A 16,773-nucleotide genomic window follows, 5' to 3' on the forward strand; every position below is an offset into this window, starting at 1 on the left:
TAGATTTTTATTATTTTTTTAAAGTTGGCTGTCTCCTTCTGGTAGGAGCAGAGCAGGCCAAGAGAAATAGATGTCTGGCATCTTGAGGCTTAGTACCTTTTCCTCTTGACTGATACGCGGTATAACAAACACATAGATTTCGGCTGTATACTTGAGAACATACCCATGAGTGAGCGCACTCCTTGCTCACAAGCAAGTTTGTTCACTCAGTGAAGGAAAAAGAATGGAAGCAAAGTGTTTTAGGAAAAAATATTGGGGCCTGAGTTCCCTCTTTCATTCTTCCCTTGAGAGCATTACGAGGGGGTTAATGTATTTGGGTTAGTGATGAAGAAAACAAAAATAGCCTCCCTATGAGGAAATGTAACCTGACACAATTTAAAGTAGGACCCAGATTGAAACATCATTCTTCTAGGAAGTGGAAATATTTTGTCACACAGATGTGCCATCTAAATTTTAAAAGAAATCTCGACTTCCTTTCTCTTCATACGTCTTGATTTTGTTAACACTCGTTATTTCTTCCAGCCGCATGTCCCAAGTAATTAAGTTATAATACATGATAATTTGCATACATTCCAAATGCTTTTTAAATTTGAAGCAGCTTACCTTTCTAACACTACAGTCCTCACAAAGATGGGTTATCTCAATTTCTCCATGGACTTTACCCCAGCAATACACATTGTCCTGAGTTGTATAGAGTGCACACTACTCTGGGCCCTGCCAAACAGTAGACAACGTGTGTTGTTTCCTTTTTTTTTTTTTTTTTTTTTTTAGCGGGACACTAAACGTGCCCCAGCGCTTCCTCCAGGTTATTGAACTGACAGGTAGTAGGAAGCAAAGCCTCACGGGCTATTCTTGCTAAGTATTATTTCCACTGCAGTACAGATTAAAATCTCAGAAAATCCCAGCTATATACTTTATAGGTATGGATCGCTTTTATTGTTAATATCCTAAGTCATCTAAAGGCTTGTTTTCTTTTTTTTTTTTTACAGACCTAACTACCATAATGAATGCTGCATATTAAGAGAAACCACAAGAAGGTTATACATTTGGTTGTCTAATAATCTTGGATTTGATATGAACCAACACATACTCCTTGTTGTCATTGACAGAACCCCAGTTTGTATGTACATTATTCACACTCCTCTCTGTTGTGTTTGGGGGAAAAAAAAGACATTTTAGCCTTTTTTAAGGTTATTTAATTTCATGTTATTTGGTTGCATGAAGTTGCCCTTAACCACTAAGGATTATCAAGATTTTTGCACAAACTTCTACATGTCTAGGATCCTTTTATCAAGGCGGCTGTGTTCATCATTCTCCTGCCTTGACTCCACTATCACCAGAGGCTCAGTTAAAGATAAATTAGCATTTTCTTAAAACGACCACTCCACATAATGCTTAAGGGATTTCTTCTCTGTGACAGAACCCAGGAACCAGTTCCTAAACACATAACGTTGGCATATTGAAGATAAAATTGAAATTGTCCTTCAGTTTTGAGGCCATGTGTAAAGTTTAACCATATTGTAAAATATCTATTCCGTATTAGAAATAGCTAGTCAACAGCTTATACTTCTCAAAACTCATACTGTTATGTACACAAACTCAGTTTTTATATGTGAAGTTAGTGAGTCCTTTTGTGTTATTCCAAAATAAAGGCAATGATTTATTTTTTCCCCATGCCAGTACAATTTGAGCTAATCACTCAAGGTGGATACTTTACATTTTAAAGCTGGAGTCAGCAGTAGCCCTATGGGAAACCAGACAAAGCATTGACTTTTAAATGAACCATTGTTTTCTTTTGGAGCTAGAATTAGAATAGTTGATACTCATCCACAAACCATTATTATGTGTACATTATTGTTGCTATTGTGATAATAGAGAATTTTATTTATTTTTATGCCAGCTTATATTGTGAGAGCTCATTTAGTCAATTTGGGTTTTATCAATCCTGTTATGCTTGTCCTTGGACCATCTTTCGCGTATTCGAGGTTTGTAGTTGAAAAGTTTACTGTAAAAAAAAAAAATCAAAAACAAAAAAATGTATTGTTTTTACAGAATAAATTTATTGGAATGTGTACTGGGAGTAAGATTTGAGGTTGTAAACAACTAAGTTAGTGTAATTTGGCTTTATATATGTAATGTGAGGTATTAATGTAATTCGTATATTAAAGCAAAAATTGTTAACAGCAAGTTGACAAGAGAATCAAGTGCAGGTGAGGGTTTTCTTTTTTTTTTTTCTTTTTTTTTTCTTTTTTTTTCTTTTTTTTTTTTCTTTTTTTTTGAACATCGGGGTTTTAGGTTTTTTGTAAACATGGGGGAGGGAGAGGAATGGCTACATGATGGCTTGCACGTCTCAGATACTATTTACCAGCTCAGTGGACCCTAAATGCGCACACTTGACATTATCCATGCGTTGACTTGGACTCTGTTTTCTTTTTGTTTTCTTATTTTGGTGAAGAGCTAAATAAATAACATGAAGAGAAAATGTGAGAAGTTCTAACAGCCCAGGGCCATTGACGATGGTGGTGGTGATGGGATTACGATTATGGCAGCCAAGGGTATGAAAGCACCAGTCTACCTACCCCTCTAAGGCTCTGAGAAGGCGGCTAGTATTTCTGGTTTGTTTCTCTCATGTAGCAAATTGTAATTTTTCTCTATACTCATCATTCCAGATATGAAAAGTTCATTAAAAGATACTAGGGATGCCAATCCAGTTCTTTTTCCTTGAAGAGTACTTTTTAACTTTGAATACTTTACTTTAGTTGTAAATGAGTGAAATGTAATCAGTTCCTCAAAAGCCCTGTTCATTGCTCACACTAAAGCATAAGGAGAATGTAGCTGACATTTTGAATTGGAACATGTAACTGACAGATTTTTAGAATAAAAATCCTAAAGACTCCAAAACTGCTTTTGGAAAAAAAATACAAAATGTTTCAAGTTCGTTAAGATTTGTTTTCATAAAAGGCCAAAAATAATTTATTAAGAATATACACAGAAATACAATAGAAATATTTCCAGTCACCAATAAAACAGGTATTCATTAAGGGTACTGATAAAGTCACCGATCCCTCCTTAGCCATTTAGACTCACAAAAAATTTTTTATGAAAAGCAGTGTTTATAACAGCAGTGAATAATATACTTTCCTTGGGAAAACATTTGTCAAATAACATTTGAAAATAATGTGATAATTTGCTTTTTATATTGAAGTTGATAATGATGCATCTATATCTTATATGCAAAAAGTATTTCTCCTGAATGTATCTGCTGTTCTAAATTCCTTAATATGCACAGGCCATATTCACTTCTGAATAGTTTCATTTTCGTGCTCACTATTGTAGGAGCTAAATTGTATATGTTTACAGTTATATTTAATATGTGCAGACAGAATATTGAAATAGATGGTCAAGTTACTCACAAATAATTTTGAATAGATTTCTTTAAACTGTTTCTCAACTTCACTTATCCTTCAAGAGAAGAAAATTTACCCACACAATACCATGTGAGAGCTCACACATACAGTGCGGAGCCCGAATTTACATATTTTTAAGCATTGCTGTATGGGAAGGGAGTAAAATGGGACAGAAGATCAGTACCAGGAATAAAAGTCAGTCATCTAGAGAGGAAGAAATAATACTTTTATTCAACTTTTTCATCTGCCTTTGTTTTTATAAAGAACTCTGGCTTGTAGATACAACGATAGGCCAAGAGCTGAGGAAGAACTCCATATGCTATGTTTAATGCTAGAAAGAGGCTTTTCGCTTCTTCAGGGACTCTGTAGACATAAGCGGTTCTAGCATGAAGAGAAGCACCGATGTGAGAAAACTGAGCCTGTTGCATTTAAAAAAAAGGGGGGAGGTCAGCATGAGCTCTGTGTTCAGTCGCATTCACAACGTGTTCTGGACGATTCATTCAGACCATGTTTCCTGTGCCCTCAAAACCAGTACTTTCAAGCAATCCACAGTCTTCGGATTTCACTGGATTCAGGACCAGTCTTAATGTAACTACTCAAATAAAGTATACCTTCCTTAGCTTGGCTTTATCATGCCATGCAGTGCCCCTTACCAAACATTAGTGGCTCACTTTAAAAGAAAAACTGAACAAAATCTCCGTTTTGTTTTTTGGTTTTTTTCCCCCTGATTTGCATTCTGGAGATCCTGAACACTCAGGCACTCAGTTGTGGCTTACTAAGTGTGTTCGGCAAAAATGAAGGAAGTACAGAGCTTAGAAAGCAAAAATATTTTTATATAGCCGTTTAAAGAGAAGCAATGGGGACCTCAGCTTCATTAATCAGTCTTTTCACCTATTCCTTGGAACAAGAGCCCAAAGCCCTTCATTACATGTTTTTTGTTTACTTCTTCACGTTTTTGTTGCTTATGCAACTTTAAAAACTAAGGGTTGTTTCGTCGGTAAGGTTGTTACCAACGTGGGTGAGGGTAGGATTATGGTTGCTCTTCATAAAATGGCATGTGTACATGCAGGCGACCTCTTCATACCAAGTTCTCCTTTATTTAGTACAGCTTGTCACCATCACCTGAGACCAGTTTCCCATTTGTACTTAAGTACTTGTTCATAACATACATTCAGAATGTATCTTGTTTGATACTTTTCATAAGCACAGGGAAAAACTGTATTAGAAAAGGCTTCTGTGTGAGGATTTCCTCAGCATTCTCATGTCCTTACAGAACACAACCCTGCAGTGTGTGTTTTCATATCTTACTGAAATCCACGCTGTACGTGAATAAAGGACTGAAAATCTAAATATAAGAAGTGATGAATTATTAGTTCATCAGGATCAAAGTGGAAAGAAGTCAGAATCCAAGAATGAAAAACTAAATAATTCGCTTTAAATACATACAAGCTATCTTACATTTCCTTCCGTATGAAACCAGTTTATTCTGCGAAGTGGTTAACAGACAAAATTCGGCTTTTCCATGACAAATAAAGGATGAGCTTTCACAAGTGGCACTTGTATGGATTTGTGTCCATCGCAGGTATTTTAACAGATTGCTGCTACGTCCTGGGACCTCTGGTACAGTCTCGCTACTCTCTGGAGATAAGCGGTCAGTGTGATGTGTCGCGAGGACCACAGAAATAGCCTGTGTACGCCCTCCGCCTCGTGCTCCACGAGGCTCGGCAAGGGCTCTGCCCTCAAGCACGCGTCCCCCAGAGCAGGTGCCGAGCAGAGCCCAGCAGATGGGAAGCGTCCCATCTCTGGGCTCTGAAGACAAGACCTGGAGAGTCCGGGGCCTTCAAGAGGCTGCCCTGGGGGGCTGCTCTTGTACAGTCCTGGGAACACGGAGCAGGAGCGTGGCCCCTGTCGTTAACCCTACTTTTCCCTAGAGCCTCTTCTGAACAGCAGTGATTTTCTGAATTAATATAACCAAACTTCTGGACTAGGGGCCAGGTTTGAACCTTGATTTTCAAAAATGTGGGTTTGGTTTCTCTATAGACACATGTACTACGTCACAAAAGTCACCACGTTCGGGGAAATGCCAACCGTTCTTTGAGAGACTGAGTGATACGAGCAGTCGTGCCTACTTGCACAGGGGAACCTGCACCAAGTCAGTGATTCCGTAGGCTCTCTTCCTGCACTGACCAGTGCAGTTAATACCTCATTTTCAAAATCAGCAAAAATCATTGGCAGCATTCCAAAATGGTCATGTCCTTAGAGTAGACTGTAAGCCCACCGGGCAGGTACTGTGTCTAATGTCTTGTGTGGCGCCTCTCGCATTGTTAGAGCTCAATAAACGTTAATCAATAATGGTCTTGTGACTGTCAAAATACAAACAGCTTCCGCAAAGCATTTCTCTATTTTTATACCTATTTCCGTAGGCCTCCTTTCTCCAGAATCCTCTAACGAGGGCCCGAGCCCAGAGCCCAGTGTCGTGCAGTTTCTAATGGGTGTGTTGCTGGTGGCCACGCTTTCCCGCTGAGTGAGCACCCAGCCACAGCTTCCTCCCCACGCACGTGGTGTCCAGTGCCCGGCTTCTGAAGTTTCAGAGAAACCTCAGCCTACCCTGAGGACAGTTTCCTTCCTAAGCACGGGGCTGCTAAGGGCCTGCACGGTGTCTCGTGGGTCCTGTTCCCACTGGCACACAAGGCCTCCTGACGGCAGGGCTCAGAGCTCAGCCGGGCACCTGGTGCTGGGTTGGTGGCTCAGTTGGCCTGGGGCTGCCGAACCGACTGTCACCCAGGGTGACAGGTACAACCTGTAGAGCCCAGAAATGTCTGCAGAATTCAGTGATGTGAGGTGGAGTCTCTCATCATCTTTCTTATCATTCTAAATCTGTTTTCACCTCAAATGAATTTAAAAGATCTGCTTTGAGTTTTTTTTTTTTTTTTTTTAAAGAAATGGATGATTGGGTTGGAAAATGAGGCAATAAAGGCAAAGAACGGTTACATTTTAATAGCTCTCTTTTCTTATATTTATAGAGACAGCCTGGAAAGGATGACTAAAAAATCATAATCTCGGTTCCAGAAGGAAGAGCTGAAAGTATTATGTGTCCACATGAGTATCACAGGCCAAAACTAATGTGAACATTGGGGCAACAGCCAGGCTGTTTGGCCGATACAGCAGAAGTAGCTAATCCAGAACTATGTTATTTTTTAGGGTTTTCTGAGCAGCACAGTCCAGTGGTTAAGAATTCTGAATCTGGAACCATACAGAGTGCCCAGTCCCAGCTGTACCACAAGCCAGCAGTATGACCCTGGGTTAGGTATGTAACCTCTCTGGCTTCCTCATCTGTAAAAGCAGGATAATAGGGGCACATTGCTGTGCCGGTGCAATGAGTTGATCTTTGTGAAGTGCTTAGGAGAGTGGCAGGTGAATTCCCTGCCCATGACCTGGGATTCTGCTTGGCTGAGAATTCAGGTGGCCTCTTCCTTTTCAGATCCCCTTGCTGACCTTCTGACAATTTTAAGTCTGTCTCCACCAAAGGATAATTATGTGAAGACTTTAAACCCAAAGTCTAACCTCGATACTAATTAAAGGTGTATCGTGATGAATTACACTGGAAGCAAATTATTAAATAGGACTTGGATTAGTATCCCAGCTATCCACATGCTTCCTAAATCTTTTAGATATTTCCTAAAGGTTTCCATAAAGGGGGGGGGGGGGGACAAAATTCGCCTCCAGCAGAGTCAACTCTACAACCGTATTATCCACAGATAAGCTTCCAGACCCTCGTGTGAGGAGGTCCGTGGCACCCGCACGGCCAGGGAGTCTGGGCAACATGCGGGAAGGGCCTGGCTGACTGAAGCAGGGCTGTTGTGTTTCCGTGGGTGTTGCTGGGTGCGTGACAGGCTCCCTGCCAGGCCTGCCGTGAGCCTGTCCCAGGGCTTCCTCCCAGCATCCTTGATGCTTAGGTAATAATGTCCACACATTACCGTTTAGGTATTAACATCCACACGTGGCCACAGATGAATGAATGAATCTTCTGAGCAGCACAAGGCATTTCTAGACTCCTACTGGGAATCTTCTACCAATAAGAGGAGGAGCACCAAAAATCTGCAGCTCATTCTGTGCCAGGCACCGTTCTGAGCCTCTTACATGTATTATTACCTCACGTGATCCTCAGCAGCTCTATGACAAAGGTCCTGTATGATCCTAACTTTACAGAAGAGGAAACCGAGGTAGCCAAGGTCACGAGCCCATCAGTGACAGGCTGAGCAATAAGCCAGTCTGTCTCCAGAGCTCATGCTCTTAACCATCTTGACTATATTGGCTCTGATTGTTTTCTTTTAATTTCCAGTGATATTTTAGCAGAGAACAATTGTTCAGTTGCTAGAAAGTACTAATATGTAAGTGGGTCTGAGCAGCCTATTTCAAACTAGATGTGCAACTTTAATCCTACGTAAGAATTTCACATGAAGAGACACTTGGGTTCTGAATAAGTCCCCACTGGAACTCTTTGGTGTAAAAAATGTGTCGTGGTTTGATTTGATTTTGTTTTCTTTTACTTTCTGATGGATATTTCAATTTCTGAAGGCAGGAGATTTGGCAGATTCCTCCATGATCTGAAGGCAGGGGCTCAATAACTAACATGTTTTCCACTGACTTGTACTGACCTAGGAATTTTTCAAAGATTTGTTTTCCTTATTAAATCACATAGACTCCTGGGAGTTCACTAGACCTTTCAAGAAATGCAGGTTTTGATCAAGTTAGGGGGTTGGGAATGCACAAAACCCCTAAATGAGGAATGGCCGTTTTAGCAAGCTAGGGATGTTAGTCGGGGTTATGGAGGGTGTTTTCTGTGATGAATGTGTCACCCTCCCAAGGCGAGAATTCATTTCATGAGCAAGTATTGGCTAGGTAGGAAACAAATCACGTAACAAATTCAGCGTTCTCATCACGTGCACTGTTGTGTTATGATTTGTAACTTTTCCTTAGGCTGAGCTCTCTGAATATGTAAATACTAAAGCCAAGCCAAGAGTCATGGAAACGTCAGACACAACAGTTCTCAAATGACAGCATTCTACTGGGTTGGGAGAAACATCCTTCTGACATTGACAGGATCTAGTCTGTAGCCTCCAGCTGCCTTGTCCAAGTGGGCAGTGACGGATGAGCCCAAGGGCTCCTGCGAGGCCTGGGGGTCTGGCTGAAGCTGCTGACTGCGGCCCGGGGCTCTGCCATCCACACTGCCCTTCCCAGAACCACCCGGCTGGAGTCGCGGGTGCCTCTCTGCAAGCTTAGCCCTCCCCAGCAGGTACAACCCAGGGTTAGCCCTAGTGCCCCAGGTTCAAGCACCCACTTGCCCCCAAGGTATGACCTTCCCAAGCCTCTTGACTGCTGACTGCCCACGTGACTGGGCCTTGACCTACTTTTCCTGCCTCGTCCTCCGCTTGTCTCCCGAGACTTGACTGGGTCCTACACCTGGCCTCCCTCTTGTCAGCCTCCTAGATGATGACACCCTGTGTTCCTGCGGCGGGGGGCAGACCAAGCAAGGCACAGGACGCGCAGAGGAAATCCGATCGTGTCCAACCCTGAGCAAGCTGATGATCCTCGAAGAGAGGGGGCCGGTAAGAGTGAGCTAAGCGGGAGCCCTCTCCGGGAGAGCTCAGGAGAACGCAGCCAAGAAAATCCAGGCCAGGGCTCACTCTGCCCTCTGGCCTGCTGCACCCCTGCCCAGCCTGACAGCCCACAGAGCCCGCTCACGTGTGACCGCCTCCCATCCCCCCCCCCCCCCGAGGCTCTCCGGCGCCTCCGTGCCCATATGAAGTCTTGCCTTGTGCTCACTGCTTGAGCCATGCCACTACCATGGCTCGCTGCTTGCAGGAGAAGAGAGAGAACAGTAGAGAAGAAGATGGGCTTTGGGGTCAGACAGGATTCCGTGCCCCTATTCCCCTATTCTGCCTGCCGTTTAGTAACTGTGACCCAGGCGAGTAACAAGCTGTCCTCAGCCTCAGCTCTCTTAGCTTTTAAGAAACCTGCAGGGAGGATGCTGTGGGTTCACTGCACGGTTCCAGGGCACGGGCACACGGGAAGACCACCTCTGTCTGCTTCCGTTGCAGCCGAGGTGGTGCCAGACCTGGCTGTGGAAACTCTCCCACATGATCATCTTTGCACAAGCGAGAAATAAAACTTTAGTGTGTTAGGCCGCTGAGTATTTGCTCCCCCGGCAGAGTGCACAGCCTGTCCCTACCCAAGTAGGTAAGTGGAGCACAGCCTGCTTTGCCTCACCCAAGTTAGAGGAGAGCTCAGACTAGTGCAGGGCAGTGGGCTGGAACTCACTGGGGTTTGAGGGTTACTCTGGAGACAGGACTAATGACCTAGTGATGGGCTAGATGGTAGGGGTGAGGGAATGGGAAGGAGCTGCTGAAAGCGGGGGAGGATCTGTTTGCAGGCCGCGGTGGGGAGAGAGAGGGTGTAGGAGGGTCAGGAGTCCTGTTTTATTTAGACACTAACTCCGAGATAGCCGCGTGAAAACACGGAGTTTGGGATTAGGTATAGGAGTCTGGGGACAGCTGGAGCTAAAGACAGAAAATTGGAAGTCAGCTTATAGTTAGTATTGAAAGATATGGAAATAAAGACCTCTTCAGAGGTCTGCTAAGAGGGTAAATCTTGGTTCTCTTCCCCTTCAGTCCTCCAAGGAAAGAACAGGAACCCTTGCTCTGGATGCTGCATCAGCTTTTTTGATAGTAATATTCTAATTCTGTAATTAAGAATTACCTCAGGGGTGTCTGGGTGGCTCAGTCAGTTAAGTGTCCAACTTCAGCTCAGGTCATGATCTCGCAGTTGATTCGTGGGTTTTAAGAAAATTTTTTTAAAGACCTCAGACTGGAAGGATTTAGCCCAAAGGATTAACCCATAAATACTGTAGCTGTTTTTCCACCCTGTAAATTCTAAAGTGTTCTTTTGCCATCCCAGTTACTATAACCAGGAGCATAATTAACCATACATGCTGACAGTTTCCAGATGAACCTCATTCTTAGGCCGGCTTGAAAAGAGCAAGATGCAGAGAATGATTTTAAAAAGATGAATTCATTTGTTATTGTTTTTATTTATAGTAAGGGGGGGGGAGATAAAATCATTTAATAATTTTCTTCCTTGTTCCTAAGATCAGTTTGTTTTGCTAGTTATCTTGTAAAAATGTGCTTTGTATAATAATACAATTTCCTAGATAAATTTATTCCAGTTCAATGAAATAAGCATTCACTCTAAGGCAGGGACTTGGCTAAGTCGCAAGAGGAAAGAATGGAACTTTCTCCAAACCCATTTCCCTGGTTCGGGATACCGTCATGTAACAGAATTCTGAAATCTTAACTTTAGATAGGCATCTTAAAGATAACAGCTCTCAAGTATTTTTGTTCAGAGCCTGGGGAAGGGTCCTGGAAGGCTGTGGTGGCACCTGCTGGGTATGTGACCTTAGACAAATCATGTAACGTCACTGGGCCTCAGTTTCCTCATCTGTATAAATGGATGGCACAGCAACCATCACATATCTAGTTACTGTGAGATTTAAATAAAATGCACGTGCAGAAACGTCTTCCAAAGAACCGTAAAACGAAAGGGGATGTGTCTAGTAACTATTTCCTACTCCTTAAACACCAAGCAGAGATGTTTTGCAGATACTCAACAATGACAGCCAAATCCCCAGCGAACTTTCTTAATAGAGCATATTTTGGGTACCTGGGCTAGACCTCCAGCATGTATCAGTGTCACGTCAGGCATCCAGGAGCATCCAGGAACCACTAAGCCGTAAAGCGCAATCACAAAGTAAGGGACAGAATAGAACAGGTATGCCAGCATCTGTATTGAACAGAGAAAGAACACCGTCAGCAAAGTAACAGTTAACCGCACACGACGAAAAGCACAAAAGATTGAACATTTCTAATTCCCATCTCCTACGTGGATCCACATGCTCCCATTCTTTTTTTTTTTTTCTTTTTAATGTTTGTTCATTTTTGAGAGGAAGAGAGAGAGCGGAGGAGGGGCAGAGAGAGGAGACACAGAATCCGAAGCAGGCTTCAGGCTCTGAGCTGTCAGCACAGAGCCCGATGAGGGGCTTGAACCCATGAACTGTGAGATCATGACCTGAACCCAAGTCGGATATTTAACCAACTGAGCCACTCAGGTGCCCCCACATGTCCCCATTCTTCAAGAAAGAAAATTAACATTAGAAAAATCTGAGGCTTGGGGCGCCTGGGTGGCTCAGCCGGTTAAAGCATCCAACTTCGGCTCAGGTCATGATCTCGCGGTCGGTGAGTTCGAGCCCCGCGTCGGGCTCTGTGCTGATGTCTCGGAGCCTGGAGCCTGCTTGGGATTCTGTGTCTCCCTCTCTCTCTGCCCTTCCCCTGCTCGTGCTCTCTCTCTGTCTCAAAAATAAATAAAAACATTAAAAAATTTTTTTTCTTTTAAAAAGAAAAAAATCTGAGGCTTCATAACTACTTGACCTGGATTTTAGGATAAGCAGCAGGATCCTTTAGATAGGGCTCTTGAAATTGTGTATAAAATCGGCAGAGCTCAGCCGGGCAATCCAAAGCAATCTGAGAAGAAAAACGAATTAATTATAAAGTCATACTCACATCTGATTCTTATGGTTTGCTGATAAGGCTAAACGTTCCAAGTACAGCCACAAGCTGTTCAACAAAAACTGTGTGTTGTAGAAGGTCATCAGTAAAAGGGAAAGAAAAGAAAGTCTACAGATCTACTCTAAGGACGTGAAGGAGAGTTAGGAGAGGAGCAGGAAATGGCTAATGCTCTGTTCTTGCTACCTTCTGAGGACTCGGCTTAAGGATCTAGACTTCAGCAGCCAAGCACAGCTCACGCTGGATTACCAGTTTCACTTCCTGGAAATCACTAGCCCACTCTTAAGAAAAGCCCATTCGTGTTCACACCAAATTCATCTTACTGTGCTTTGCAATATTCCAAAAATAGCATCCTCCTCTCTCCAGCAAGTGCCTCAGCGTACATGGCCTTTAGGGGCAGTAAAGGATAAGGATTTAAAAGCAGAGTCCTGTGTGAAGCCACATCGTGTGTCCACTTTGAAAGGAAACACAGAACAAAGTGTCTCTGGCACATTACAGGGTCCCCTCTGAGTCACTGCCCTCATGCATCACCCCTCCCATCCGCAGCCATAAATGTCGTCCCACCTGGATCACATCCATGGACACCGACCAGTGGCAGAGTTGGTAAAAATGGACCCCAATTTAAAAGCCCGTCTGCCTAAGCCCCACCCACCGAGTGTGCAAACACCCACATGCACACAGTTTTCTCCTGTGTGAGAACACAGCTGGGGCTCATTTTGTCGTTCCTGTGTTTCTTTTAACTTTGGGAACGACAGCAAACTAAAGAGCAGTTTTGGGGGTGCCTGGCTGGCTCAGTCGGTAGAGTTTGCGACTGTTGATCTTGGGGTCGTGCGTTCACGCCCCACATTGGGCATGGAGATTACTGCAGAAAAAAACCAAAAGTTTAACTGCTCTGTGGTCTGAGTAAAGCCTTGCTTCTTTGCATTTCTTCCCTGGGCCACTCCTCCCGTCAGCCGACGCTACTGCAGGAAATTTCTGCTCTCCTGATAGAGACAGCTCTTAACACAGCCTCTCGCGCTGATCCCAGCCAGCAGCACAGGACCCCAAGACAGTGAATCAGCTACAGCAGCTCACACTTGGCTCCCCAACTGTTGTGCAATGCCAGCAGCCTTAGGACAGTAACTGCCATTGACGATGCGTATAATTATCCGTATCATTCCGGCCACTTTTACTTCTTTCTGCTAAAAACAAATCACGAAACTGGGGCATCGCCAAGGATCATCTATTGATAAAAAGAGTATCACCAACCGTTTCCTGAACACGTACCACGTATAGGGCCCTCTGTACGTGTTTTGATGTCTACGATCTTATTTAATCTTTAACCCAATACCATTAGGTAGGTACTGTTATTTTATAGCGAAAGGAACTGAGGTCAAAGACCCTAAGTCATTTTCCGAAGGCCATACAGCAGGTAAATAGCCAAGATTCTAACTCTTTCTTCTAGGGACCTTCCTCAGCCCCTGAGAACACAGCCCTACCGGACTCTTCAGGTATCACCCTTCCCAAAGACATTTACATCAGAATCAGAAACATTCAAACCAAAAGAATGAAACTCTAATGGCTAATTTTTCAGGCACCCTAAAACGGGGAAGGAAGAGACCCCTGGGTGGGGCTTAATCCAGGGACCCGAAGGAGGTGGTGTCCAGGGAAGGAGGTGGTGTCCAGGGACGAGGCAAGGGCCGCCCTGGAGGGAGGAAGGCCTGGGGGTGACCCCCACAGGTGGGAGTGGCAGCAAGCAGGGCCAGGCCTCCAGGCTCTAGAAGGTCTGATTAAATATGTATTTCTCTCTTTTTTTTTTAATGTTACTTTGATCTGTTACACTTACCAAGCCTCTGAACAGACAGAATCCAGTTGCCAGGAGGAGACACACGACCAGCATTAAATCAAATGGCCTTCTCAGCAGGTCCTTTGCTTGCACTTCTTGAACGACCTAAAATAGAGTTTGTAACCCATGAGCAGGCCCAAAGCACCAAGAAAGAGTCTGAGGTCTACTGAAGCAGGAGGGCTGAGATGCTGGACGGGGAGGGATTCATATCCTAAACCACTAGGCACGTAAGTTAGGAAAATCATGTTCCTCCTCTCAGCTTCCAGATTACTCATCTGTGAAATGAGATTGGGCCAGGTCACCTTGAAGTTTCCTTCGAACTCTAGGAGTCCTTAAAGTTTTCTTGAGATAGCAGTTTTGTGATTATCATTATATGAGATATGCTCATTTTAAAAGTAAGGTAAACCATAAACCCATCACACTATAGAGTCACTATATTTTTCCCTATATACGTATACATATATGTAAATTTATGTATATATATACATATATACAGATATACATACACACCGCATTTATATTTTACAAAATTATGACTTTACGTATAAATAATTTGACAAAATTTGAGTGTTCTTTTGACACTCAACATCTACCTATATTATAAGCACTTTGCCACATTATTAAAAACTCTCCTAAAACTTTTAAAATCATGTGGAAACAACATATTGTAGCCATTCTCTCACGGGTGGATATTTATGCATTTTCACCGTTAATGTGATGTTGAACAATTCTGTACACAAGTCTTAGCATCTCTGATGATTTTCTGAGGGTAGGGCCTTAGACGCGGAATTTAAGGGGTTAAATATTCCAAGGCTGATAAACACTGCCAAATTACTCTGCAGAGCGATTCTGAATTTATTCCTCTCAGCACTGTGTGACCGTGTCCATTTCTCCCTGGCCACCACTGTGTTTTAACATTTAAAAAATGATCATGAACAGTTGTATGTGTCTTATGACATGAACACTCCATTGAGGCACTGACATGGAGACTTTAAAAGCAGCAGAGCCCAAGGCTATGGTTACTGCTTGCTTTTTCTTTTTGGCTACCCCCTGGTTCCTCAAAAGGATGTAAGGGAGCAGAAGCCAGCAGTGCCCCAACCTGAGTTTACTCAGCAGGTGTCTACTTGTTTACAAATGAAGTGTTTGCAAATTACAATGGATGTTAATGAATTCTACGTAAATCTTACAGTAAAATGAGTATGAGTAATCACGGTCTGATTATCTCTGGTAATTCATATTTTCATATATCATTTTGCTTAAAGAATCTTGCCTGAGGATCTAATACCTATAAAAAGGAAGAGAAACTTAGAAAGACGTTACTACCTTAGAAATGAAGACCTTAACAGAGTACCCCCCCTCCCCCCCGCCCCCAGCCAGTACTGTTTCACTCCGACCACCTTGGCTGTGAATGGAAGGGAGGGGTCTCAGAAGACGTCCTGGAGCCAGTCTCCATGTGCCTGGATCTCTTGGTAAATCACACCCTGTGGCTGTGTGTGCTACCTTGAATAGCAGCATCTCTCCAGCCTCCCCTTGGGACAGTACATGCACTGGCATCTCTGAAAGAGGGGCCCCGATGCTCAAATGCCAGGCCATAAACAGCCTCAGACAAACCACACACGCCATGCACTAATGCAGAATCTGATGGGAACAGCCAGTACGGACCAACAGCACGGCCTGGCCCACTGAAGCAGATGTCTGAAGCAGACAGAAACACCCTCCCTGCCACTGTAACTAAGGCATGACCAATGCACAGAATCAACACAGTCAAACCAGCTGCCCCAGATGCTCCCGTCCACGGAGGCGTGGTTCAGTGCGATCACCAGATGTGAGTGAGCCCTGTGCGCTTGGGAACAGGTTACAGTTAACGTAATAAAATCACCTTTGAGGGATAATTATAATTTTCTGACGGCTGATTATAGATTCTGAAACCAGCCCAGACAGGAAGACAAGTGTATGGTATGCTTAAGAAGAAAGCAGGGCAAATGCGTGTTCCATACTTCCCTATTTAAAAGAAAGAAAGAAAAAGTCAAAAGTTTGCCACAAGCACGTGTAAACACAAGCAACATTTAGGATACCGCCCCACCTCAAGCCGTCTAAAATTGTGCTGGGGACCAGGTAATATTCTTAAATGAGACACACACACAAAAAAAAACAAAAAAAAACAGGTCAAATTAAAACTATCAGGTGCTTTTTAACAGGCACATTCTATCCACTGTATTTTTTAAGTATATTTAATATAATGCCCTGATTTCTTGCACATGTAAATTACCTTTTACATTAGCTTTTGAGAGCCTTCATTTTTAAATGTATTTATCGAATGTATCGAGTTACATATAATACACAAAGCTGTAGGAAGCATTTGCACACTGCCTATAGTCGCAAACAAAATACTCACCCCCTCTAGATCCTATATGTCAGGAAGCCCTGATACAACATTGTCTAATTGTTCAGTGTCTACTTCCAAAAATTGCTCAAAAGCCATTTCTTAAAGAGTGAGATTAAGGAGGGGAAAAGGAAGAATTCTGCCAAACAGCGTTGTGATAAGCTTGGAATTTCTTGATTCTGTTACAACCAAGATACCTCCTCTATTTAAGAACACTCCCCATTGTTTCAGAAAAAGGAAAGTGAATTTTAAGATAAAGTTTCTTACCCACAATGTTTCCTGGCACAAAAACAACAATGCTCATGATAATAGATCCAACCCAGTAGAGGCCAATGGTTCTATAGCTTTCCCTGTAATGAAAACATCTTGGCTTAGTGCACTTGTCTTAGAACACCCATTAGCAAAAGATGATCCATATTATTAGCGGTATCCTAACTAGTAAAGTCTATGAACCGAAACTTACTGAATCGATAGTTAAAAATCAACCCTCGGGGACCCTGGTGATCAAACTTCATTTCCACCTGTGATCTATACCATAGA

The 16,773-nt window shown here is 43.1% G+C and overlaps 2 protein-coding genes across 10 annotated transcripts in view; one reads left to right on the forward strand and one right to left on the reverse strand.

The window, feature by feature from the left end:
* The window catches only part of HDGFL3 (HDGF like 3), a 72,724-nt gene extending 70,652 nt beyond the window's left edge, over window positions 1-2,072 (forward strand). The window contains exon 6 of the mRNA XM_023254853.2: window positions 990-2,072. Within this exon, the coding sequence (XP_023110621.1) occupies window positions 990-995 (6 nt within the window). The 3' untranslated portion in view covers window positions 996-2,072. The remainder of the gene's footprint in view (window positions 1-989) is intronic.
* Window positions 1-16,773, reverse strand: part of TM6SF1 (transmembrane 6 superfamily member 1) — a 57,376-nt gene that overhangs the window by 24,596 nt on the left and 16,007 nt on the right. For 5 of the 9 annotated variants that reach the window (XM_023254845.2, XM_023254848.2, XM_045058738.1 and 2 more), the window contains 6 exons: window positions 16,501-16,583; window positions 15,730-15,851; window positions 13,851-13,955; window positions 11,891-11,983; window positions 11,127-11,246; window positions 2,940-3,826 (listed from right to left, as the gene is read on the reverse strand). In XM_023254845.2, coding sequence (XP_023110613.1) covers window positions 3,635-3,826; window positions 11,127-11,246; window positions 11,891-11,983; window positions 13,851-13,955; window positions 15,730-15,851; window positions 16,501-16,583 — 715 coding nt within the window. In that variant the 3' untranslated portion in view covers window positions 2,940-3,634. Of the gene's footprint in view, window positions 1-2,939; window positions 3,827-11,126; window positions 11,247-11,890; window positions 11,984-13,850; window positions 13,956-15,729; window positions 15,852-16,500; window positions 16,584-16,773 lie in introns of those variants that run through there. The other 4 variants (XM_023254849.2, XM_023254852.2, XM_023254846.2 and 1 more) reach the window with 3 other exon arrangements.

Source organism: Felis catus, chromosome B3, assembly GCF_018350175.1.
Source record: "Felis catus isolate Fca126 chromosome B3, F.catus_Fca126_mat1.0, whole genome shotgun sequence".
In the NCBI taxonomy this organism is placed as follows: domain Eukaryota; kingdom Metazoa; phylum Chordata; class Mammalia; order Carnivora; family Felidae; genus Felis; species Felis catus.